The sequence below is a fragment of the Nycticebus coucang genome, chromosome 21 (assembly GCF_027406575.1).
Source record: "Nycticebus coucang isolate mNycCou1 chromosome 21, mNycCou1.pri, whole genome shotgun sequence".
Taxonomy (NCBI): Eukaryota; Metazoa; Chordata; class Mammalia; order Primates; family Lorisidae; genus Nycticebus; species Nycticebus coucang.
Window position 1 is genome coordinate 55,076,339 of NC_069800.1, and position 24,461 is coordinate 55,100,799.

The 24,461-nt window shown below is 43.1% G+C and overlaps 1 protein-coding gene across 4 annotated transcripts in view; it reads right to left on the reverse strand.

The window, feature by feature from the left end:
* STAU1 (staufen double-stranded RNA binding protein 1) overlaps positions 1–24,461 on the reverse strand; it is a 69,622-nt gene that overhangs the window by 26,639 nt on the left and 18,522 nt on the right. For 2 of the 4 annotated variants that reach the window (XM_053574527.1, XM_053574528.1), the window contains exons 2-4: positions 16,432–16,720; positions 3,721–3,859; positions 1,580–1,745 (exon numbers count right to left, since the gene is read on the reverse strand). In XM_053574527.1, the coding sequence (XP_053430502.1) occupies positions 1,580–1,745; positions 3,721–3,859; positions 16,432–16,636 (510 nt within the window). In that variant the 5' untranslated portion in view covers positions 16,637–16,720. The remainder of the gene's footprint in view (positions 1–1,579; positions 1,746–3,720; positions 3,860–16,431; positions 16,721–24,461) is intronic. The other 2 variants (XM_053574530.1, XM_053574529.1) reach the window with 1 other exon arrangement.

Genomic DNA, 24,461 nt, shown 5'->3' on the forward strand with positions numbered 1-24,461 from the left:
ATTGTTTAAGCCCAGGAATTTGAGGTTGCTATGAGCTACAACTGTTCCAATGCACTGCAGCCTGGACAAGAGAGCAAGACCCTGTCTTGAAAAAAAAAAAAGAAAGAAAGAAAGATGCTCGGCGCCTGTAGCTCAAGCAGCTGGGGCACCAGCCACATACACCAGAGCTGGCGGGTTCAAATCCAGCCTGGGCCTGCCAAACAATGACAACTACAACCAAAAAACAGCTGGGCGTTGTGGCAGGAGCCTGTAGTTCCAGCTACTTGGGAGGCTGAGGCAAGAGAATCACTTAAGCCCAGGAGTTAGAGGTTGCTGTGAGCTGTGTGATGCCACGGCACTCTACCCAGGGTGATAGCTTAAGGCTCTGTCTCAAAAGAAAAAAAAAAGAAAGGGAAGAAAGGGAGAGAAAGAAAGAAACAAAGAAACTGGTAGCTGCTTCCATTCCCTAATTCCCTACACCCTACCTGTCTTCTAGGGCACACATTCTTGGAACTCAGCCACCATAACAGGAGAAAGTGTAAACAGTCTTCGTATAGGTCCACCAAGAGAAGGACTGAGGTCCCTGGACCCAGAGCTCCAACTGAGCTTCCAGCTCCAGCCAGCACCACCTTACCAGCTACGAGAGAGAGCCATCTTCAAAGAAGCCACCTCAGCCAAAGCCATGCGGAGCAAACACCCCACCAAGCCCTGCCTAAATGGCAGGTTCAGGAGAAAAATAAATGCCTGCAAATGTTTAAATCATCATTAAGTTCTGTGATGGTTTGTTACACAGCAAAAATAACAAGCACTTCTATATAATAAAGAGTGGCTGGTCAAAAACAGCTTCAGAAAATTCTCTGACCCAATACCATAAATCACTGAAGATTGTGACAAGCATAACATTTAGCACTGAAGAATTCATCCACACGTTCTTCACAACTCAACTGAATCATCACCTTTCTAACATGCTCACACTGTATTATGTCACTCAAAACTATGCCACAGAGTGAAAAAGAAGGCATCTGACTTCCTTGCTAAAAAACGTATAATGAACCAGTTCGATGAAAATATTTCAAATTGTATATAAAATCAGCACATTGTACCCCACGATTGCATTAATGTACAGAGCTATGATTTAATTTTTAAAAATGTATAAGGGGGTGGCGCCTGTGGCTCAGTCGGTAAGGCGCCGGCCCCATATACCCGAGGGTGGCGGGTTCAAACCCGGCCCCGGCCAAACTGCAACCAAAAAATAGCCGGGCGCTGTGGCGGGCGCCTGTAGTCCCGGCTACTCGGGAGGCTGAGGCAAGAGAATCGCTTAAGCCCAGGAGTTGGAGGTTGCTGTGAGCTGTGTGAGGCCACGGCACTCTATTGAGGGCCATAAAGTGAGACTCTGTCTCTACAAAAAAAAAAAAAAAATGTATAAGGGAAAAAATGGGGGAAAAGCAAGAAAGCTACAGAGGACAGCATCTTGTATAGGCTACCAATAATACAAATTGTGGACAGCTGTCAATACACCTTCTTAGAACCGCAACTTGAGGTGAGGCCTTTCCTCCCACCCTGGCGGGAGTGCCTGCAGCCTCGGCTCTGCTCTCCTTACCTCCAGCCTCTCGGGCGGGGGTTCATTCTGCAGGATCCTCAGCGCTTTAGCAGCAGCATCGTGCTTTGCAGCCTGTCTCGTCTTTCCTTTCCCATTGAATTGCTGTCCTCCCACAGAAAGTTCAACCTGGTAAAGTAAAGGTGGTACTGGAAATGGGTATAAGTACCTAAAGAGAAAAAGGGTTGGGAAAATTACAGGTTGGTAAGTTACCCACACATTCTCTGGCAAATTCCAAGTATTTCCTTCATCATGGCCCTAATCACATTAGTGTATGCTTGCTAATAACAACTCTTCGATACCCAAAGATTTCATAAAAGTTTATAACAGGCACGGTGGTTCACGCCTGTAATCCTAGCATTCTGGGAGGTCCAGGTAGATGGACTGCCTCAGCTCAGGAGTTGAAGACCAGCCTGAGCAAGAGCAAGTCTCTACTAAAAATAGAAAAAAAAAAAAAAAAAAAACTAGGGGTGGCACCCATGGATCAAGGAGTAGGGCACCAGCCACATATACTGGGGGTGGCAGGTTCAAACTCAGCCCTGGCCAAAAAAAGTGCAAAAATAAAAAATAAATAAATAAAAAGTTAAATGGGCGGCGCCTGTGGCTCAGTGAGTAGGGCGCCAGCCCCATATGCCGAGGGTGGCGGGTTCAAACCCAGCCCCGGCCAAACTGCAATAAAAAAATAGCCGGGCGTTGTGGAGGGCGCCTGTAGTCCCAGCTGCTCGGGAGGCTGAGGCAAGAGAATCACGTAAGCCCAAGAGTTAGAGGTTGCTGTGAGCCGTGTGACGCCACGGCACTCTACCGAGGGCGGTACAGTGAGACTCTGTCTCTACAAAAAAAAATAAAAAGTTAAAGAAAAAAAGAAAGAAAGAAAAAAAAAATAGCCAGGCATTGTGGCAGGCACCTGTAGTCCAGCTACTCAGGAGGCTGAGGCAAAAAAGCTCCTGAGCCCAAGAATTTGAGTATTTGAGTTTGCTATGAGTTATGATAACACCACAGCACGCTACCCAGGGAGATCAGGTGAGACTGTCTCCAAAAAAAAAAAAAATGTTTAAACTGGATTAGGATTACTATACAGTCTAAATAGATAGTAGTTAGCAATTCAAATTTACATTCCACAAAATATAATGGCTTTTAAATTATGAATTCAATTTATAATGTTAACCTGTACTGACAAAATCTAAAACAGATTAGGCTTTGGCTGAGAAACAAAATTAATTTACTACCTTCTCAAATCTTAGATTTAAACTTACATGTCTCTAATAAGAGGCTGGGAATGTTAAAGCCTAAGTCCTTTAGAAAGGACTCTCATTTCTAGAAATCCCAACAACCTATAGGATAGCAGAGCCCAGTTTCTAGCTTTCAGTGTTTATATTTTTAAAATGGCTTTGGCTTCCTAAGCAGGGCAGAGAAATGAAGACTTCCATTTCGGTCATCAATCCGTCCACTAATAATATCTTATTACCCTCAGCAGCAGGTTTTCAATGTATAGCATTTTTCGGGTTACAATTAGTATTTTATTGCACTTACAAAGCACACAAGTTCAAAAGTCAAAAGTACCAAATAAACAATCATCACAAAATCTTCAAATGCTGGGCGGTGCCTGTGGCTCAGTGAGTAGGGCGCCGGCCCCATATGCCAAGGGTGACGGGTTCAAACCCAGTCCGGCCAAACTGCAACAAAAAGAAAAAATAGCCAGGCGTTGTGGCGGGCACCTGTAGTCCCAGCTGCTTGGGAGGCTGAGGCAAGAGAATCGCGTAAGCCCAAGAGTTAGAGGTTGCTGTGAGCCGTGTGACACCACGGCACTCTACCCGAGGGCAGTACAGTGAGACTCTGTCTCTACAAAAAAAAAAAAAAACCAAAATCTTCAAATGCTAAGAATCATGGTATGGCAAGAATCACATTCAAATATGATTCAGTTACACAAAGCAGTTACAAACTGATCCTTAATCAGACTGCCTTGGGGGCCTGAGCCACCCTTGTTAGAGAAGAATAAGTTCAGGCACATTCCAACAGTGTTTGAAGTGTACCAAGACACAGTTCCAAAGGCACAAGCACAATTACTCCACAGATCTACTGATATTATTTTATGTAAAAGAACAACTTTATTTTCACCTATACTGTACCAAAAAACCCAAACATACCTTGGGGGGTAAGCACCTCCTCTCATGTTGTAGTTATAGGTGGACTGCATCCGGGAGTAAGGGTCAACAGGCTTATACATTGGTTTTTTCCCAAGTTTCATGCACAGTGCATTTAGCTCTACAGTAGGGGTTATGCTTTCTGCAAGAAAGAATCAACACAAAGAACTACTTTTTTCTGATATAAGAAGAATAATCTCTGAAATCAAAAAGACTTCTGTTAATTGGACTCATGATACATTATAAAAAAGGGCTTGAGTACATCACTGCTAGGCATCAGAGCAGGGACTCCAAGATCTGCTGTGGCGTGGATTTCTTGACATTAATACATAGTCAATGGCACAAAATCGACTCTAATGGCTATTGGAGCAATAATTTAACCCAAGATACTACCACTGGAAGCCATTCAATACAGTTGTCAGAAATAAGTTCCAATACACATCAAATTTTTCAGTTAAAACAATCCCATGTAGGCTGGGTGCAGTGGCTCACACCTATAAACCTAGCACTCTGGGAGGCAAAGGCAGGTGGATAACTTGAGCTCACCAGTTCAAGACCAGCCTGAGCAAAATGTGAGACCCCCCCATCTCTACTAAAAATAGAAAAATTGAGACAAGAGGGTCACTTGAGCCTGAGTTGGAAGTTGCTGTGAGCTATCACACCACGGTACTCTATCCAGGGCGACAGCTTGAGTCTCTGTCTCAAAAATAAATAAATAAATAAATAAATAAAATAAATCCCATGTAACAGACCAAACTCCAAACTGTTTTTTGTTTGTTTGTTTGTTTGTTTTTTTTAGAGACAGAGTCTCACTTTATCGCCCTTGGTGGAGTGCTGTGGCGTCACACAGCTCACAGCAACCTCCAGCTCCCAGGCTTAGGAGATTCTCTTGCCTCAGCCTCCCAAGTAGCTGGGACTACAGGCGCCTGCCACGACGCCTGCCTATATTTTTTGTTGCAGTTTGGCCGGGGCAGGGTTTGAACCCGCCACCCTCGGCATATGGGGCTGGCGCCCTACTCACTGAGTCACAGGCACCGCCCACCAAACTGTTTTATTGAGAATACTTAAGCAGCTTACTAGGTTACTGCCTTGTGCTCAGAAGTATGTTGTATGCACCATTTACTCAACACTGCACTTATTAACTGGAAGCAAAGCACTGTGGTAAGCTTAAGGGACACAATTCCTGCCCCAAAGGAGGTCAAAGAACACAAAACACACTCAAAGAACTACAATATGGAATGTGTACCTTAAGGAAAGGTGTAAAATCACTAAGGAGGGGCATTCAAATTCTCTTTGGACAAGTCAGGTGAGGCTCACAAAATATTCAGATATTTTCATTGTTGACATTTATAAGGGGATTTGATCTGTGGTTAAAACTTGTCAGGAAAATGAGTTCCATTATCACAAACAACAGGCAATCTCAAAATTATCAGCTTTACTACACACTATTCATTTTCCAACTTTTCTTTTGGTTCATCTAATTCATAAATCTTTATACAACCTGTTGTTAAAAAATCAGCCTGTCTAGCCGGGCGTTGTGGCGGGCGCCTGTAGTCCCAGCTACTTGGGAGGCTGAGGCAAGAGAATCGCTTAAGCCCAGGAGTTGGAGGTTGCTGTGAGCTGTGTGAAGCCACGGCACTCTACCAAGGGCCATAAAGTGAGATTCTGTCTCTACAAAAAAAAAAAAAAAAAGAAAAAAAAAAAGAAAAAAAAAAAAATCAGCCTGTCCTGAGATACTTCATGGGGAGGGAGGGAAGCTAAAGAAAAGCAGTCTCAAAAAATTAGTGTTGTACACAATCACATTCAAAAACAAAACTTTCAAAGGCTGAGGCAGGAGGATCACCTGAGGCCGGGGGTTCAAAAGCAGGCAGGCAACACAGTAGAATCCTGTCTCTACCCAAAAAATTGTTTTAAGGCTCAGCACCTGTAACACAGTGGTTATGGTGCTGGCCACATGCACCAAAACAGGCCCGGGGCCAGCTAGTCAACAACAAGGGCAACAAAAAACAGCGGGTGTTGTGGCGGGTGCCTGTAGTCCCAGCTACTCGGGAGGCTGAGGCAAGAGAATCGCTTAAGCCCAAGAGTTTGAGGTTGCTGTGAGCTGTGACGTCACAGCACTCTACTGAGGGCAACATAGTGAGACTCAGTCTCAACAACAACAAAAAAATGTTTTAAATTAGAGGGCGTGGGGGAGACAGCTAGTCCCAGGTACTCGAGACATTGAGGCAGGAAGATCACTGGAGTCCAGGTGCTTAAGGTTGCCATGAGCTATAAATTGCCACTGTATTCCAGCCTAGGTGACAGAGCGAGACCCCATCTCTAAAAAAAAATAAATACCGTGCGCGGCACCTGTGGCTCAGTGAGCAGGGCGCCGGCCCCATATACGGAGGGTGGCGGGTTCAGGCCCAGCCCCGGCCAAACTGCAACAAAAAAATAGCTGGGCATTGTGGCGGGCGCCTGTAGTCCCAGCTACTCGGGAGGCTGAGGCAGGAGAATCTCCTAAGCCCAGGAGTTGGAGGTTGCTGTGAGCTGTGTGACACCACGGCACTCTACCGAGGGCAATAAAGTGAAACTCTGTCTCTACAAAAAATAAATAAATAAATAAATAAATACCGTGATGGCTCACGCCTGTAATCCTAGCACTCTGGGAGGCCGAGGTGGGCGGATTGCTCAGAGCTTATAGGTGTGAAACCAGCCTGAACTAGAGCAACACCCTGTCTCTCAAAATAGCCAGGCATTTTGGTGGGTGCCTGTAGTCCCAGATACTTGGGAGGCTGACTTGCTGTGAACTATGACACCGCAGCACTCTACCAAGGGTGACAAAGTGAGATGCTGTCTCAAAAACAAATAAAAAATAAATACAACACTTACATATCAAACGCAACACCAGCAACGGCAAAATTCAATTTAAATGCACACAAAAATCCACTTTAAAATGCTTCTTGAGGCTTGGTGCCCATAGCTCAGTGGTTAGGGTGCCAGCCATATGCACTGGGGCTGGTGGGTTCAAACCCAGCCCAGGCCTGCTAAACAAACAACAACAACAACAACAAAACCTGGGCATTGTGGCAGGCATCTGTAGTCCCAGGTACTTGGGAGGCTGAGGCAAGAGAATTGCTTGAGCCCAAGAGTTTGAGGTTGCTATGAGTTACGACATCATTGCACTCTACAGAGGGCGACAAAGTGAGACTCTGTCTCAATAAAAAAAAAAAAAATGAAATCCCTCTTGAGAATATATGTAGAAAGAAATAAAAATGACTTGGTTCCGAGTTACTATAATTGGTTCAAGTAAATTTAGTGCATGATTCAAATTTATAAGAATATTTTTGGGGTTTACACAATCAGAGGGCCACATGAGTTACCAAATCTCTCTCTTGCTCACATTAGAATTCTATTTTTTACATAATTCATATAGTTGAGTTTTAACTGTAGTTTAAAAAAATATATATATATTTTAAATAGTGTCACTCTGTTGCCCAGGCTGAAGTACAGTGACATCATCATAGCTCACTGAAACCTTAAACTCCTGGGCTCAAGCAATCCTCCTACCTCAACCTTCTGAGTAGGTGGGACTACAGGCATGCACCACCATGCCCAGCTAATTATTTTTATTTTTTACTAATATTCATTTATTTATTTTTGAGACAGAGTCTCACTTTGTTGCCTTCAGTAGAGTGCCGTAGCATCATAGCTCACAGCAACCTCAAACTCTTGGGGTTAAGTGATTCTCTTGACTCAGCCTCCTGAGTAGCTGGGAGTACAGGTGCCCACCACAACGCCCAGCTATTTTTTGAGACGAGGTCTTACTCTGGCTCAGGCTGGTCTTGAAGCTGTGAGCTCAGGCAATCCACCTGCCTCAGCCTCCCAGAGTGCTAGGATTACAGGTGTGAGCCACTGCGCCCAGCCTAATTATTTTCATTTTTTGCAGAGATAGGGTCTTGGTATTATCCAGGCTGGTCTCAAACTCCTGGGCTCAAGTGATCCTCCCGCCTTGGCCTCCCAAAGTGCTGGGGTTACAGGTGTGAACTATCACACCCAGCCAGCCTGAATCATTTTAAGAGCAGTTCGGACCCACAGAATTTGTCCATGGTAGACATCAAAAATGAAGTATATCATAAAGAATTCAAAAACAACAAAACATGTGTAACCAAGACCTTCTCGGATTCATTCCTCCATACGGAAGCCTGGGATGACTTCAGGCCCTAGTGGGGACCTCTGCTAAAAAAGCCTCACACGGCCTTCAGATCAGTGGTCTCCAACCTGTTAGCAGACACATTACCTGATTAGTATTCTCTCTGTTTGGGTCCCTTGTTTGAAGAAATATTACCTACTTTTGTATATTTAAGTAATAAATATTTACATTTTCTAATTATTTTTAATCAGGACACATAACTAACAATCAGCACTTCAGACCAACAAATCAGTCAACAGTACCACACTGACTTATGGGGTTCCAGCAAAACTTATATTCTTGATGATCCCTCTAACTTTATCACGGAAAACAATTTTTTTTTTTTTGGTAGAGACAGAGTCTCACTTTACCGCCTTCAGTAGAGTGCCATGATGTCACAGGACTCACAGCCACCTCTAGCTCTTGGGCTTCCATGATTCTCCTGCCTCAGCCTCCCAAGCAGCTGGGACTACAGGCGCCCGCCACAACGCCCGGCTATTTTTCCGTTGCAGTTCAGCCGGGCTGGGTTTAAACCCGCCACCCTCGGTATATGGGGCTGGCGCCCTACTCACTGAGCCACAGGTGCCACCCGGAAAACAATTTTTTTAATTAAGCTTTTCTAAAATCTTAGAAATCATTTGGTGACATCGCACCTTTTGTATGACCACTTTTTAGGCTGCCAGGAGTTCAGAACAGTATACTGGGAGCCACTGCTTTGGAGTAAGGTTAAGGATTCCTAAGAGATGCACGTCTGCCACCACAGGTAGTGTAGAACCTGTGCTTTCAACATCAACAGTCATTCACATACGATCTAAATGGATACCTCTGGACACACTTTAGAAGGCAACTTATCTTGGCCCATGTATAATACCTGGATTTCTTCCTTTCCTATGAAAAGGGCGGGTTATAGGCAGCAGCTTTATGTTAAACTTTTTTTTTTTCCCCCAAAGACAGGGTCTTGGCTCGGCGCCTGTGGCTCAAGTGGCTAAGGCGCCAGCCACATACACCTGAGCTGGCGGGTTCAAATCCAGCCTGGGCCCGCCAAACAACAATGACGACTGCAACCAAAAAAAAGCTGGGTGTTGGGGTAGGCACCTGTAGTCCCACCTACTTGGGAGGCAGAGGCAGGAGAATTCCCTTGAGCCCAGGAGTTGGAGGTTGCTGTGAGCTGTGATGCCACAGCACTCTACCTACCTAGGGTAACAGCTCGAGGCTCTGTCTCAAAAAAAAAAAAAAAAAAAAAAATAGACAGGGTCTTGCTCTGTCACTCAGCTAGGGTGTGACTGGTATGATCATAACTCATTACAGCCTCGAACTTAGGTTCATAACATTAGTTCATTTGAATTCCTAATGCTGGCTTCCAAGAATTGGCTGTACCACGTTAAGAAATACCTACAAATGAAAAGCATGGGTTCTCGATCCATAGAACCTGATGTCAACTGTAATATGTCACTTGAACCTTGAAAACTTTTTTTTTTAATTTTTTTTGAGACAGAGCCTCAAGCTGTCACCCTGGGTAGAGTGCTGTGACATTACAGCTCACGGCAACCTCCAACTCCTTGGTTCAAGCAATTCTCCTGCCTCCGCCTCCCAAGTAGCTGAGACTACAGGCGCCTGCCACCATGCCTGGCTGTTTTTTGGTTGCAGCCCTCATTGTTGTTTGGCAGGCCTGGGCTGGATTCGAACCCGCCAGCTCAGGTGTATGTGGCTGGCGCCTTAGCCGCTTGAGCCACAGGCGCCGAGCCAAACCTTGAACACTTTTTATAATCATATCTTAAGAGGTTTGGTTATTATCATCTTGGTAATTTATCCTGTCACCACCTTTTTTCTTTTTTATTGTTTTCATAAACAAACAATAAAAAGATTGTGTATATATCCGGTGACTAACACTGGGAACTATCTTCCAATTAAACTTGATTTTAGACACACAGTAGTATTTCGTGCCAATTAAGACAATGCTTGTTGGGCGGCACCTGTGGCTCAGTGAGTAGGGCGCCGGCCCCATATGCCGAGGGTGGCGGGTTCAAACCCAGCCCCGGCCAAACTGCAACCAAAAAAAAAAAATAGCCGGGCGTTGTGGCGGGCGCCTGTAGTCCCAGCTGCTCGGGAGACTGAGGCAAGAGAATCGCGTAAGCCCAAGAGTTGGAGGTTGCTGTGAGCCGTGTGACGCCACGGCACTCTACCCGAGGGCGGTGCGGTGAGACTCTGTCTCTACAAAAAAAAAAAAAAACACACAAAAAAAGACAATGCTTGTTTTCATTATATGTTTATAGACTGTTGTCTCAAAACACAGCCACCTTAGGACAAAAACTAGAGCAAGTTTGGGAATGTTAGCCAGGTTCTAAAATGTTCCCTTCAGCCAGACACAGTAGCTCATACCCGTAATCCCAGCATTCTGGGAGCCCTAGCCTGGTGGACTGCTTGAGATCATGAGTTCAGGGACCACCCTAACCAAAATTGAGTCTCCATCTCTACTAAAAATAGAAAAAACTAGCTGCGCACGGTGGTACAGCTTGTAGTCCCAGCTACTTGGGAGGCTGAGGCAGAAGGATCATCACTTAAGCCCAAGAATTTGAGGCTGCTGTGAGCTATGATGACGCCACAGCACTCTACCCAAGGTGAGTAAGTAAAGACTCTGTCTCCAAAAAAAAAAAAAAAAAAGTTCCCTTCTACTTCCCCAAGACTGTACTATTCAGACACTGCCTCCACATTGGGATGAAAATCAGATCCATAGGAAGCAAAGGTCTCAAAATGTTTCTGAGCTCAACTCTGAGCTGGCATCCAAACAGCTTCTTTCATCCTTTTCAAGTATAAAGGTAACCCAAGTGTACATCTCCATTCTTAAAATTAGGTTATGTTAATCCCATCACTATTAAATTATTACTCTGTCAAAAAACTATGACCTATTGGGCGGTGCCTGCCAGCCCCATATACCGATGGTGGTGGGTTCAAACCCAGCCCCGGCCAAACTGCAACAAAAAAAAATAGCCGGGCGTTGTGGCAGGCGCCTGTAGTCCCAGCTATTCCAGAGGCTGAGGCAAGAGAATCACCTAAACCCAGGAGTTAGAGGTTGCTGTGAGCTGTGATGTCATAGCACTCTACCAAGGGTGATAAAGTGAGACTCTGTCTCTAAAAAACAAACCAAAAAAAACTATGACCTATCATCACACAGTGATTCCTCAACTTTGGTGTGCACCTAAAAACTACCTGAGAAGCTTAGTGAAGGACAGCTACCCAGATCTTACCCTCAGGGATCTGGCTGAATAGCACGACAGGACCTGACCATGTGTTAAAATTTAGTAAGTTCTCAAAGTGATTCTGATGTACCCCAAGGTCTTGAAGTTCCTTGCCTTAGAATTTAGCAAATCAGGGCAGTGCCTGCTGCTCAAAGGAGTAGGACACCAGCTCCATATGCCGGAAGTGGTGGGTTCAAACCCAGCCCCGGCCAAAAACTGCAAAAAAAAAAAAAGAATTTAGCAAATCAACTGGAGCTTTGAACTTTCTGGTTTTCTTTATTACTGGATATCACTTTCTTTTGTTTACAAATAATTTACAAGGAAATTGTTGGCTTGAGTATGTTCAAGTTATTTGAATTTGATGCCTGTGGGAATGGAGACAACCTGCTTTCAAAACTGATTTTTCAGGTGGGGCCTGTGGCTCAAAGGAGTAGGGCACCGGCCCCATATACTGGAGGTGGAGGGTTCAAACCCGGCCCAGCCAAAAACTGCAAAAAAAAAAAAAACCTGATTTTTCTTGTTCAGGATTCCCTCAATATGTAGCTTCCACTAAAAGGGAAATTTTAAAAAATCCTACATCCCCCTTGAAACATCAGGGATCTCCTGTGTATGGTCTACAGTTCACAAGGTTATTCACTTAAGTACCAACAGCATGAACTCAAAACCCAGGGCAAGCAGGGAAGTCATACGGCAGAAGTCTGAAATGCAGGACAATCTCTGGGTCATTTTGGTGACTGTTTCATGGAAAGATGAAAGAGAAAACTCTAAAAAAGCAAAAACAAGGGGGCGGCGCCTGTGGCTCAGTCGGTAGGGCGCCGGCCCCATATACCGAGGGTGGCGGGTTCAAACCCGGCCCCAGCCAAACTGCAACCAAAAAATAGCCGGGCGTTGTGGCGGGCGCCTGTAGTCCCAGCTACTCGGGAGGCTGAGCCAAGAGAATTGCTTAAGCCCAGGAGTTGGAGGTTGCTGTGAGCTGTGTGAGGCCACGGCACTCGACCGAGGGCCATAAAGCGAGACTCTGTCTCTACAAAAAAAAAAGTAAAAACAAGTTACCCTCATCAACCATCTTGTCTCTCTCCAGGGTTTTTTTCTCCATCCAGTACTGTTTGCCATTCTTCTGCATTCTGTTGGTAGCAAGTCAGAATCTTGGTTCTGATAGAATTAAAAGTGCACTACACCTGATTTTTAAAATAATCTAATAGTCACCCAGGAGGGAACAATGTCTCCTCTTTGAAATTGTTTGGGGGGGAAGTGATTAAAGATGAACACATAATCAAACAACCTAAAGTACTAAAAGTTCAAGTTAGAGTTACATATGCCAAAATATAATGAAAATTGTTAATAAAGGGAATCCCAAAGTTAAGGTCTGCAAACAAAATCCTGTAGAGGAAACAACAGTTACAGAAAATGACTGAATGTCTTTTAAGTATAAGAAAATTTTTCAAAGGCTCAGTGCCCATAGCACAGTGGTATGGCACCAGCCACATTCACCGAGGGTGGCAGGTTCGAACCTGGTCCAGGCCAGCTAAACAACAATGGTAATAGCAACAAAAAATAGCCAGGCATTGTGGCAGGTGCCGATGGTGCCAGCTACTTGGGAGGCTGAGGCAAGACAATCACTTAAGCCCAAGAGTTTGAGGTTGTTGTGAGATGTGATGCCACAGCACTCCACCAAGGGCAACATAGTGAGACTATGTCTCAGAAAAAAAAAAAGAAAACTTTCCAAATATAATTGTACTTTAACATTTTTAAACTAGTTTCATGTGAGTGAGAAATTTTTCTTAATTGCATATTGCTTAATAGTAATAGCCACCACTTCTCAAGCATTTACTAAGTGCCAGGCATCATGCTGTTATCTTCATTTTATAGATGAGTACACTGAGGTTCAAAAAAAGTAGTAACTTGCCCAAGGTCACACAGCAAGTAAAAGCTGAGATTAAACCCAGATCTGTCGGACTCCAAAACCACTCACCTAACCATGCTATGCGCTGTGCCTATCTGTGATTGTGCTTGTGGTTACTTTTAGTCAAATGAAGAGGAACTTGATTCACTCAAGACTTAAGGTTTGCGTATGAAGAAAAATATGGCATGATGAGATAAATAAACTCATCCTTAAGTGTATTACCACTGCCACAAAGCTAGGATCCTTAACAGGAGGCCAATTCCTTATTTCTTTACCTAAATCCCCTTACACTTCAGGGGTAAAAGGTAACTCCAGACACGTAAGAATTAAGTTCTAAGACGTACATTATAACAGATACCAAACAAGTTTTAAAGACTGAATTCTTGAATATGGATCAGCAAAATTTCAAGTTTATAGTCAGTCCTTCATTGTCAAAGAGGAATGACAAGGATAAATGAAGTTGGAGATAACCCAAAAAACCCACCTGGAGACTAATTTCTACCTTGCACCTTCAAGAACCTTTGGCCTAGATTGCTAACAAACGGCAAAACTGATTTTCCATCACCTTCTCTACTTGCCCAGTCTAAGGTGCAATAAGCAGGAAAGGAACCAGAAGTAGGTTACAGACATCAAGAAGTCCACAGCCTTGGCTCAGTGCCTGTGGCTCAAGCGGCTAAGGCGCCAGCAACATACCAGCCACATACACCTGAGCTGGTGGGTTCAAATCCAGCCCGGGCCCGCCAAACAACAATAACAGCTGCAACCAAAAAACAGCTGGGCGTTGTGTCAGATGCCTATAGTCCCAGCTACTGGGAGGTGAAGGCAGGAGAATCGCTTGAGCCCAGGAGTTTGAGGTTGCTGTGAGCTGTGATGTCACAGCACTCTACCCAGGGTAGGGACAGCTTGAGGCTCTGTCTCAAAAAAAAAAGAAAAAAGAAGTCCACAGCCTGGAAGACTCATGGGAAATCCATCACAGGACTCAAGAGAACTGTCTCTCTCTGGAATCCCAAACAACCACAATTAGGAGTTTTAAAAGCCAAATATTCCAAAGAGAAACATATATTTTCTTTGACCTATTCTGCAACGGTAAAAAAAGAAAAAGATTCTTGGGTGGTGCCTGTGGCTCAAGGAGTAGGGTGCCAGCCCCATATACCAGGGGTGGCAGGTTCAAGCCCGGCCCTGGCCAAAACTGCAAAAAAAAAAAAAAAAAAAGAAGATTCTTCAAAAATCTATACTTCTGCATCTCTTTAAGATGACCTCAATGGTTTGAAAATACCTATTTTGAATAACAGCACCACTTTCAAGAGTATAAAATAATAGAAGACATTCCTGGTGGGTTATAAATGCACAAGCAGAATGGACAACATTTACATTATGGTCAGCTGGATCTTACACAAAAAGTTTATGCTGAGGCAGAATCCTGCTGAAATGGGCTAACTCATTTACAAGACACATTGGAATTTTCTCTTTAGGGTCTGCCACGTTAAAAGGAACTGAAAAATAACTAAGACCGCTAAGTCAACTGGGGTCTTTTCTGAAACAGTTGAAGCCAGCTAACCTAGGAGAGAGTGTCTTCAAAACAAAAAGGCCTTCTAAGCAGAGAGACACTGATTACAAAAACAGCTGCCAGCTGTACTCTGTTCATTATTTCACCAAATTCAGTAAGCCAACAGCATCTCTCAAGCAATGTCATCTTCCACATAGCACACTTCTCATTCCTGGGGCATCCAGAATGAGGGAGCCATCCTCACACTTCCAACTGTTTCTAACAATTACGTAAGTAAAATAAAATGGCCTTGGTGGACAAAAGTTTTACAAAATCATTAGCATTCAGAATAAGAACACATTAGAAGGGCAGTGCCTGTAGCTCAATGGAATAAGGCACCGGCCCCATATGCCAGAGGTGGTGGGTTCAAACCCAGCCTTGGCCAAAAACTGCAAAAAAAAAAAAAAAAAGAACACATTAAAAGAAAGGCAATAAATCCCTAACATAGTCTGTGCCTTTTCCTTTTAAGACAGTCTCACATGACAAATTTGAGGAAAATTGGATCTCTAGAATGCTACCTGGTAAACCTGTCCAAGAATTCTGGAAGTAACATGGAAGATGCCATACAGCTAAGAAGGAGAGAAGCAAAGTCTCTGAAGAAGAGGCTTCCAGAGTAAAGGAAATGAGAAGACAAAGGAAGAAATATAAGGGAAATTGTCAGGCCCAAAGAAGGAGCTGAAAAGATTTGTTATGAAGTGACTCTGGTATGGAGACACCCTAACTGACACCCTACTTATTTAACTGGTCTTATCATCTTGGTGGGGGAAAGGAAATTCAGAAGCAGAATACTGTTTTTAGATTTTTTCCCCCCAAGTGTTTCAAGTCTTTTCTAATCAATGAGTACTTTTAATTCATTTTCCTTATAATCAGATTTTAATGCTTCTAAACTTAGCTCCTTTTTAAAAACTTCTGCTGCTTTTTTTTTGCAGTTTTTAGCCGGGGCTGAATTTGAACCTGCCACCTCCAGCATCTGGGGCCGGCGCCCTACTCCTTTGAGCCACAGGCGCCACCCAAAATCTCTGCTTCTTAATTCAATTTCTAATTGATCTTCACTTTAAACTACCTCTGGAACCTTCAGACTTAAACTTACTTCTTTAAAATAAAAATTAATAGGCTGGGCACCCATAGCTCAGTGGTTAGGGTGCTGGCCACATGCTCCGGGGCTGGTAGGTTCGAACCTGACCCAGGCCTGCTAAACAAAAAAAAAAAAAAAAAAAAAAAAAAAGCTGCGTGTTGTGGCAGGCACCAGTAGTCCCAGCTACTAGTGAGACTGAGGCAAGAGTATTGCTTGAGCCCAAGAGTTTGAGGTTGCTGTACGCTGTGACACCACAGCACTCTACCAAGGGCAACAAAGACTCTGTCTCAATGAAAAAAAAAAAAAAAAAAAAAATCAATAAATGCCAGTGTACTCTTCTTTTGCTTTCTAGTAAATCTGGCTGCTCCTTTGCTTGGAATTAAATCTTACAGACATACAAAAAGGGGGCTTATGTATATACAGCCCCCTTTTTCAGTTTTGGGAAATAATTTTAAGTGCAGAATTTTCCCATACAGCAATGAATATCCAGCTATTGTTCAATTCTTTCTGCCAGCCACCACTCTACAAGAGACTAGACTTTACAATTTGAGTAGTTTCTAATTCTTTCTTCCAACTTACAATGCTCTGTCAACTGAGGTCCTCTGATGGCCCCATATATAACCAGTGATCTACATCTGGGATAAAGAGGCTCGGATGGTAATACTTTCTTTTGCTCCTTAAAGATAAATGTGAGAGCTCCCTATATCTGTAACCTACTTATAAGATCAGAAAACAGGCCAAGAAAACATTTGAAACAGAAGACACTTGGATTTGCACGCTTACCTGCAGCTGCACTGGTGGATGAGATAGATGCAGAGAGCAAAGTAGAGTTTTGAATAGGTCTACCTGCATGCTCAGAGGGCAGAGACCTAGCAGTAGAAGGAATACTCATCAAAGGCTGTGAGAGAAGAGACTGGTTCTTGTTCAATATTTGGCTCCCTGAGAGAGCAGCAGATGGGTTCTGAACTTGCACTTGAACTTGAGACATGGTCACTTTCAACAAAAGTGAATAACTGCAGGTAAACAGCTCTCAGTGCAGGTTAATTCAGTGCTATGAAGTCTAAAGTTCTACCTAAAAGTTGTAAGGGAAAGAAAATAAAAAAGGTAAATTATAGAGGAGATATGTAATAGCCAATATTCAATCAAAATTGGTGTCACCTACTCACTTATGAAAGTAGTCCAGTTTAGCATACAGCTATGTTGATTTATTAGAAATATGTTTCTCCCTGGCATACAGTTAAGTTTCCTGGACTTGTGACCTTCCCCCCAGCATTTTAAAAATGATTTTACAATACCCATATGCTCTGCAAGTTTATTTTTGCTCATTCACAAAGAGAATCAGCAAGGTATAATATTTATTGTTGAACATTAATTATAAACTACAGCTTACATTCAAGAATGCAAATTTAAAAGTATGGACAAGTTTCCACAGTATATGGGATATTATAACAGTTACTGGTTTCAAAATTAAGAGAAACTGAAAGCAAACTAGGTTCATAACAACATTAACAGGTGAACGTGACACTATTCCCACTTAAAGGCCAAGCCTCAGACTGACAACCATAGGATTTTTCTTTAAGTTGACTGAAGGAAGGAAGGAGGTCTTATGTCTTTTTTTTTTTTTTTGTAGAGACAGAGTCTCACTTTATGGCCCTCGGTAGAGTGCCGTGGCATCACACAGCTCACAACAACTTCAACTCCTGGGCTTAGGCGATTCTCTTGCCTCAGCCTCCCGACTAGCTGGGACTACAGGCGCCCGCCACAACGCCCGGCTAGGAGATCTTATTTCTGCTGTTTCTTTTTCCCTATGAGATAAAGATAAATTTGTTTTCCTAAGAGGTTTGAGATGTTCTGATTCAATTACAGGCCCCAAACAAGAAAACAGTTACATCCACATCAAGTCTCCCAGATCCTGAGAAGTGATGTGAATAATAAAGATCATTTGATAGTATTTGTACTATTAAAAGAAAGAGTAAAGAAAAAGAGAGGATTTCAAAACTGGCAATTTTACTGGTATGGCTAGGAGGTAGAGGAGCACAGGGGACTGTTTACTTCATCTTAAGTTAGGAGGATAGCAAAGGCATTATTCCTAAATACATTTAAATTTGCTTACAAGGCCAAGCACGGTGGCTCATGCCTATAATCCTAGCACTCTGGAAGGCCGAGGCAGATGGACTGCCTGAGCTCATGGATTCAAGACCAGCCTGAGCCAGAGCAAGACCCCGTCTCTAAAAATAGCCACGTGTTGTGGCGGGCACCTATAGTCCTAGCTACTCGGGAGGCTGAGGCAAGAGAATCACTTGCGCCCAAGAATCTGAGATTGCTGTGAGGTATGATGCCATGGCACTCTACCAAGGGTGACAAAGTGAGACTTGGTCTAATAAATAAACAAATAAATAAATAAATTTCTTTATAAGTCAAAAACAAAGAAAGTTAGGCTCACCTTCATGACCATCCTTCAAAAAGCTGAAAATGTTTTAAGCAAATCACAAGTACTTAAAAATAACCAGTAGCAACAAAGAACAGAAATGACAGGTCTGTAAGGAAATAGCCAACCAAAGCAGAAACCAGCAAACCAACTAATTAGTAGTTCTATTGCAGAGAAATTTTACTGTAATTTTTTTTAAGTCTCAAAATGATTTTTAAACTTGGACCTTAGAAAGAGATGAAGATACTTGCAGGGTCTCAGCACACTCTCTCTTGCAAAACTCAAAAGAAATTCAGCTGAAATGAGACTTTGGATAACAGAGGCATAAACATTACCTTATTCAATAAAATGCCCCAAGAATGTGTAGTTTTGTTCCTCATTTACGTTAGAAATCAGAACAACATCTTAGAATGGGTACAGGTGATTGCACTAATGTACACAGCTATGATTTAACAATAAAAAAATAAAAAAGAAATCAGAACAAAATAACAAAGGTGGTCCTCTGGAAACCTAGATAACAATGGTCTTAGCAGACAAGTGTCAGGAAACAAGCCCACAGCCTACAGAAGTCGGCCATATATACCTTGTTTCACTGGGGGTGGCAGGTGGGATTCCCTTTCAGCTGCCAAAATAGAAACATCTCTCTCTTTTCCAGTCACTTACTCCTTTTCCCTTTCCTGCTTTTTCAAAAAACTCAGTCTTGAGAGCATTTTCTACAACAACAAAAAATCACTTATAGTGTACTCACAGCTTCCAAACACCAACCATAGGTCACAAGATCAAAAAATAAACCAAAAGCAAACCATCTGTTCCGGAGTCTAGCCCCATTCCAGAAGGGGCACCCTCATCTGCCCTGGGCAGCTCTGAGAGTCTGAGACTGAATGAATGTCTAAATTTAGAAAGGGTGGGGCTCAAAGGGATCTTTTTTGGTTAATGTTGTCTGAAGCAGGCCCACTGCCAACATACCCAGTCGCAGTCATAAAGACACAGGTTTTCCAGAAGCTGAGAAACGAAAAGGCTTTTAAGACTGCCCTCCAAAATGTTAACCTCAAATTCACCTGAAGGAGTTATGTCCTTCTAAAAACTGGCTGAAACAAAGCAATTTAAAAATGCAAATAAAAAATGTTTTTTTTGTTTGTTTGTTTGTTTGTTTGGTTTTTGGCTGGGGCTAGGTTTGAACCCGCCACCTCCGGCATATGGGACTGGCGCCCTACTCCTTGAGCCACAGGCACTGTCCATAAAAAATGTTTAAACTCTCCAAATATGTGTACTTCATAAACTTTAAATTTCTAATATGACATACTAAAATTCAACAAACAAGGGCGGCGCCTGTGGCTCAGTCGGTAAGGCGCCGGCCCCATATGCCGAGGGTGGCGGGTTCAAACCCAGCCCCGGGCCAAACTGCAACAAAAAATAAAAATAGCCGGGCGTTGTGGCGGGCACCTGTAGTCCCAGCTACTCGGGAGGCTGAGGCAAGAGAATCGCTTAAGCCCAGGAGTTGGAGGTTGCTGTGAGCTGTGTGAGGCCACGGCACTCTACCGAGGGCCATAAAGTGAGACTCTGTCTCTACAAAAAAAAAAAAAAAAAAATTCAACAAACAATATATATCACTTATAAATTTTTAACCCCTTGCTACTTTAACACTTTTGTCTCTTATTCAAGCCTGGACAAAGTATCTAAAGCAGTGGTTCTCAATAAGGGGCATTTGTGCTCCCCCAAGGGACATCTGCCCATGTCTGGAAAGGTTTTGGTTGCCACAACTCCTGCTTGGGAGAGGGAGAAACCTACTGGTATCTAAAGCATAGAGAAGCCAGGGATAATGTTTGAAGTACACATACACTAACCCAAAAATAAAATCTTACTAATGTACTAAGTAGCTTATGTTTTTTTTTTTTAGTAGCTTATATTCTTAAACAGGAAAAGAAAAATCTCTTTTCCATCTCAAAAGGCTCTTAAAAAAAATTGATGCTAATATTTGGGTACCCAAATAGATCCTCCTCCCCCAAACGAAAGCCAAGATAGCCATCACAGTTATGAATAGGGGGAAATACATATTTACCTATACAAGTCAAAGTACAAGTTAAGCTTTTCACTACTGATATTCATATAGTTCACGGTACCTTTCAGGGGAGAAATGGAATTTTGGAAATACTATTTCTATATTAATTTTGTTGGGGTTTCTTTTGTTTGTTTTTGAGACAGAGCCTCAAGCTGTCCCCCTGGGTAGAGTGCTGTGGCATCACAGCTCACAGCAACCTAAAATTCCTGGGCTCAAGCGATTCTGTTGCCTCAGCCTCTCAAGTAGCTGGGACTATAGGCGCCTGCCACAACACCCGACTATTTTTTGGGTTGCAGTTGTCATTGTTGTTTGGCAGGGCTGGGCTGGATTCAAACCCACCAGCACTCGTGTATGTGGCTGGTGCCTTAGCCACTTGAGGCACAGGTGCCAAGCCTCTACTTTAATTTTGAACCTACTCCTTAATAGTACTGTCCTAAATACCAAATCCTTAAAATGAAAATCATTTCCTTAAAACCTGTCCTTAAGGATTGTTTTCTACCAGGTAAATTAGGGACTCAGGAGAAATTGGAATGCTTTGTTAGTGTCTTTTTAGAGACAACAATATTATCATACACAGTAAAATTAGGTTGAAAAGTCTGAAACAAAGATTTTTAGATCTTGCTGTGCTAGAAACCCTTTGCCTGTGAAGCCTGGTTGTGCTATCATCTCCCTGCCTCCCTCACAGATAAGGCCTATATAATATGGTTTTCCCCCTATTCGGAGGGCTTTACACATCACCTCAGGAAAAACATACTCATCTTATTCTCAAACCCTAAATTTATGGTGTATATAGGCACTATAACACTAAGAGGGTAAAATGACATAGTTATGAGATATTTGTTTTAAAAATCACCCCAAGTGCTAACATTGGCCTGGTAACACAAGTCTTCTCATAAAAACAGTCACCAGGCTTAGTGGCTCAGATCTTCAGTCACTGCTATTTGAGAGACTTAACTGAAAGTCACTTGAGCCCAGGAGTTAAGACCAGCCTAGGAGACACAGCAAGACCCTGTCTCCAAAAGAAACAACAACAGAGACTGACCTTGACTGGGCAGGTACCATTTTACAAATGCAAAGTACTTGGGGGTGGGTGGGGGGCGAGATTATCACTCTGTTGGCAGACTAGACAGCCCTGATGTCAGCCCAGCTCACAGCAACCTCAAACTCCTGGGTTCAAGGTATCCTCCCACCTCAGCCTCCCAACTAGCTGAGACTACAGGGGCCTGCCACAATGCCCGGCTATTTTTTTGTTGCAGTTTGGCTGGGGCTGGGTTTGAACCCACCACCCTCAATATATGGGGCTGGCACCCTACTCACTGAGCCATAGGTGCCGCCCAAAAGCATTTAATTATACATGATGTGCTAAAAGTGATCAGGTACAAAATGCATATTCCTTACTCATCAGTGAACTTACCAAGACCAGAACATACTGAACACAGACTCTAAGTAATTTTTTTTAATACATAAAAAGGAAGATCCTTGTAAAAATGGTTTACAAAAATCTCTACAATAGTTGGTCATGGATACAAAGATATTAAGAAACACTCCACTTCTCTCCCATGATAAATAGTAATACCCCAGGCGGCGCCTGTGGCTCAAGGAGTAGGGCGCTGGTCCCATATGCCGGAGGGACCAGCCCCGGCCAAAAACCACAAAAAAAAAAAAAAAAAAAAAAAAAAAAAGTAATACCCCAATAGCAATTTTAGAATATATTTATTCAATTTTCAACAAAAAATGTACTAAGCATCTTCTACATATCAACTCAGAAATGGTAGATTGTATATTCTCAAATACTGGAAGCAATCTGTTAAACTCTTCCTCAAAGACATAAGATCATTAAGCAATCAACTATAAATTTATTAATTTGGTCCCTAGTTTTTGAGAGACTCTACTCCCAGAGAAACTTGGTCAATAATAAAAAAGGTTAAAAAGTTAAGGAATAGGCCAGGTGCAGTGGCTCACGCTTATAATACTAGCACTCTAGAAGTTGGAGGCAGGCCAATTGCCTGAGCTCAAGAGTTTGAAACCAGCCTAAGTAAGAGCAAGACCCCGTCTCTAAAAACTAGTCAGGCATCGTGGCAGGTGCCTATAGTCCCAGCTACTTGGGGATTACTTGAGCCCAAAAGTGAGGCTGCTGTGAACCATGACACCATGGCACTCTACCGAGAGCAACAAAAAAAAAAGTTAAGGAATAAATCACTTTACCTATAAAATCCTGTGGGGTTTTGTTAGTTTGTTTTGTTTTTTAAAGAGACAGATTCTCACTTTGCCACCCAGCCTGGAGTGTAGTGGCATAACAGCTAATTGCAACCTCCAACTTCTGTGCTCAAGCAGTCCTCCTGCTTTTGCCAAGCCTTTGGTATAGAGGCTTGAACTTACACCAAAAATACCCACATCATTCCTTATACCCAATAGTTATTTCCATGATCTTTTCCTGACACATCTTTGTAGTTGCAGTGTAGTTCTATGTTTTCTGTAAGCAAACTCACTCCTCACCATTGTTCCCCCTCACAGCTCCTCAGCAATCCACTGACTCCAAACATTATCCAAACACCTGTAGGCAGGGCAGCCACAAGTACAGAAGCATGTAAATCACTATTACCCAACACAATCATTTCCAAAACAACTGCTTTAAGATCAATGTCAAGCAAATAATGTTCAATTGCAGGCCCATATAGATTAAATCACACAATAATAAATGTTCTTTTTTTTTTCCTGCAGTTTTTGGCCAGGGCTGGTTTTGAACCTGCCACCTCTGGCATATGGGGCCAGCGACTTACCCCTTTGAGCCACAGGCGCCACCCAATAAAAGGTTTTTTTAAAAGAATATGGCTGGACACAGTGGCTCACTACTGTAATCTCCACACTTTGGGAGGCCAAGGAGAGAGGTGTGCTTGAGGCTGGAAGTCCCAGACCAGCATGGGCAACACAGCGAGACTCCATCTCTGGGAAAAAAAAATTAGTCAAGCCTGCTGGTGCAGGCCTGTAGTCCTAGCTGAAGGGGACACAGGAGGATCTCTTGAACCCAAGAGTTCTACATTGCAGTGATGAGCGCACCACTGCACTCCAGCCTAGGTGACAGAGACTGTCTCTAAAAAGAAAGAAGAAAATAAAAGAAATATGACCAAACTACTTAAAGACCGCCATGTACTTGGTGCTCAAGAGAAAGATACCGAGTTAACCCTGAGGAGGCACATTAAAGTTACAAAAAATAATGCCTGGAAATGAACCAAGCTGTTCAAGATCTTTGCATCCAACACAAGAGACTGAATATTGCCCGTCTCACACTTGGCCTAATGCCATAGGCAATGGAAGATTTTCTTTCTACACGAATATAACAACTGGGAGTCCATTTAAAAACACTTCCTGAAAGAGAACTCAAAATTAATCGTTCATCCTAGAAAAACCATCAGACCACCCTAAAGTGAAAAAAACAATTTACCCTCTACAGTCTAACAAACTATAAACTTTATTTTCTTTTCTAGCTTTAAAACCTATCTCCCTTTCCCTGGGAATAATTCTTTTTTTTTTTTCCAGTTTTTGGCCAGGGCTGGGTTTGAACCCGCCACCTCTGGCATATGGGGCTGGTGCCCTACTCCTTTGAGCCACAGGAGCCACCTAGGAATAATTCTTAAAAATAAATTCAAACACATATTATTCTTGTGAATACATTTTTTAAATCTAAACTTGTAAAAATATAGAAAAACATTTCTTTTTTTTGAGACAGAGTTTCACTTTGTCGCCCAGGGTAGAGTGCTATACCGTCACCGCTCACAGCAACCTCAAACTCTTGGGCTTAAACAATTCTCCTGCCTCAGCCTCCCAAGCAGTTGTCATTGTTAGCTGGTCTGAGCCGAGTTCAAACCCGCCAACTTCAGAGTCCGCGATTGGCGCCATAACCACTGTGCTACAGGCACCGAGCCTAGAAAAACGTTTGTTTTTTTGTTTTGTTTTTTGTTTTTGACTGGGGCTGGGTTTGAACCCACCACCTCTGGTATATGGGGTCGGTGCCCTACACCTTGAGCCACAGGCACCGCCCAGAAAAATGTTTAAAACAATCAAAATGGGGTGGCGCCTGTGGCTCAGTCAGTAAGGCGCCGGCCCCATATGCCGAGGGTGGCAGGTTCAAGCCCGGCCCCAGCTGAACTGCAACCAAAAAATAGCTGGGCATTGTGGCAGGCGCCTGTAGTCCCAGCTACTCGGGATGCTGAAGCAAGAGAATCGCTTAGGCCCAGGAGTTGGAGGTTGCTGTGAGCTGTGATGCCATAGCACTCTACCGAGGGCCATAAAGTGAGACTCTGTCTCTACAAAAAAAAAAAAAAACAA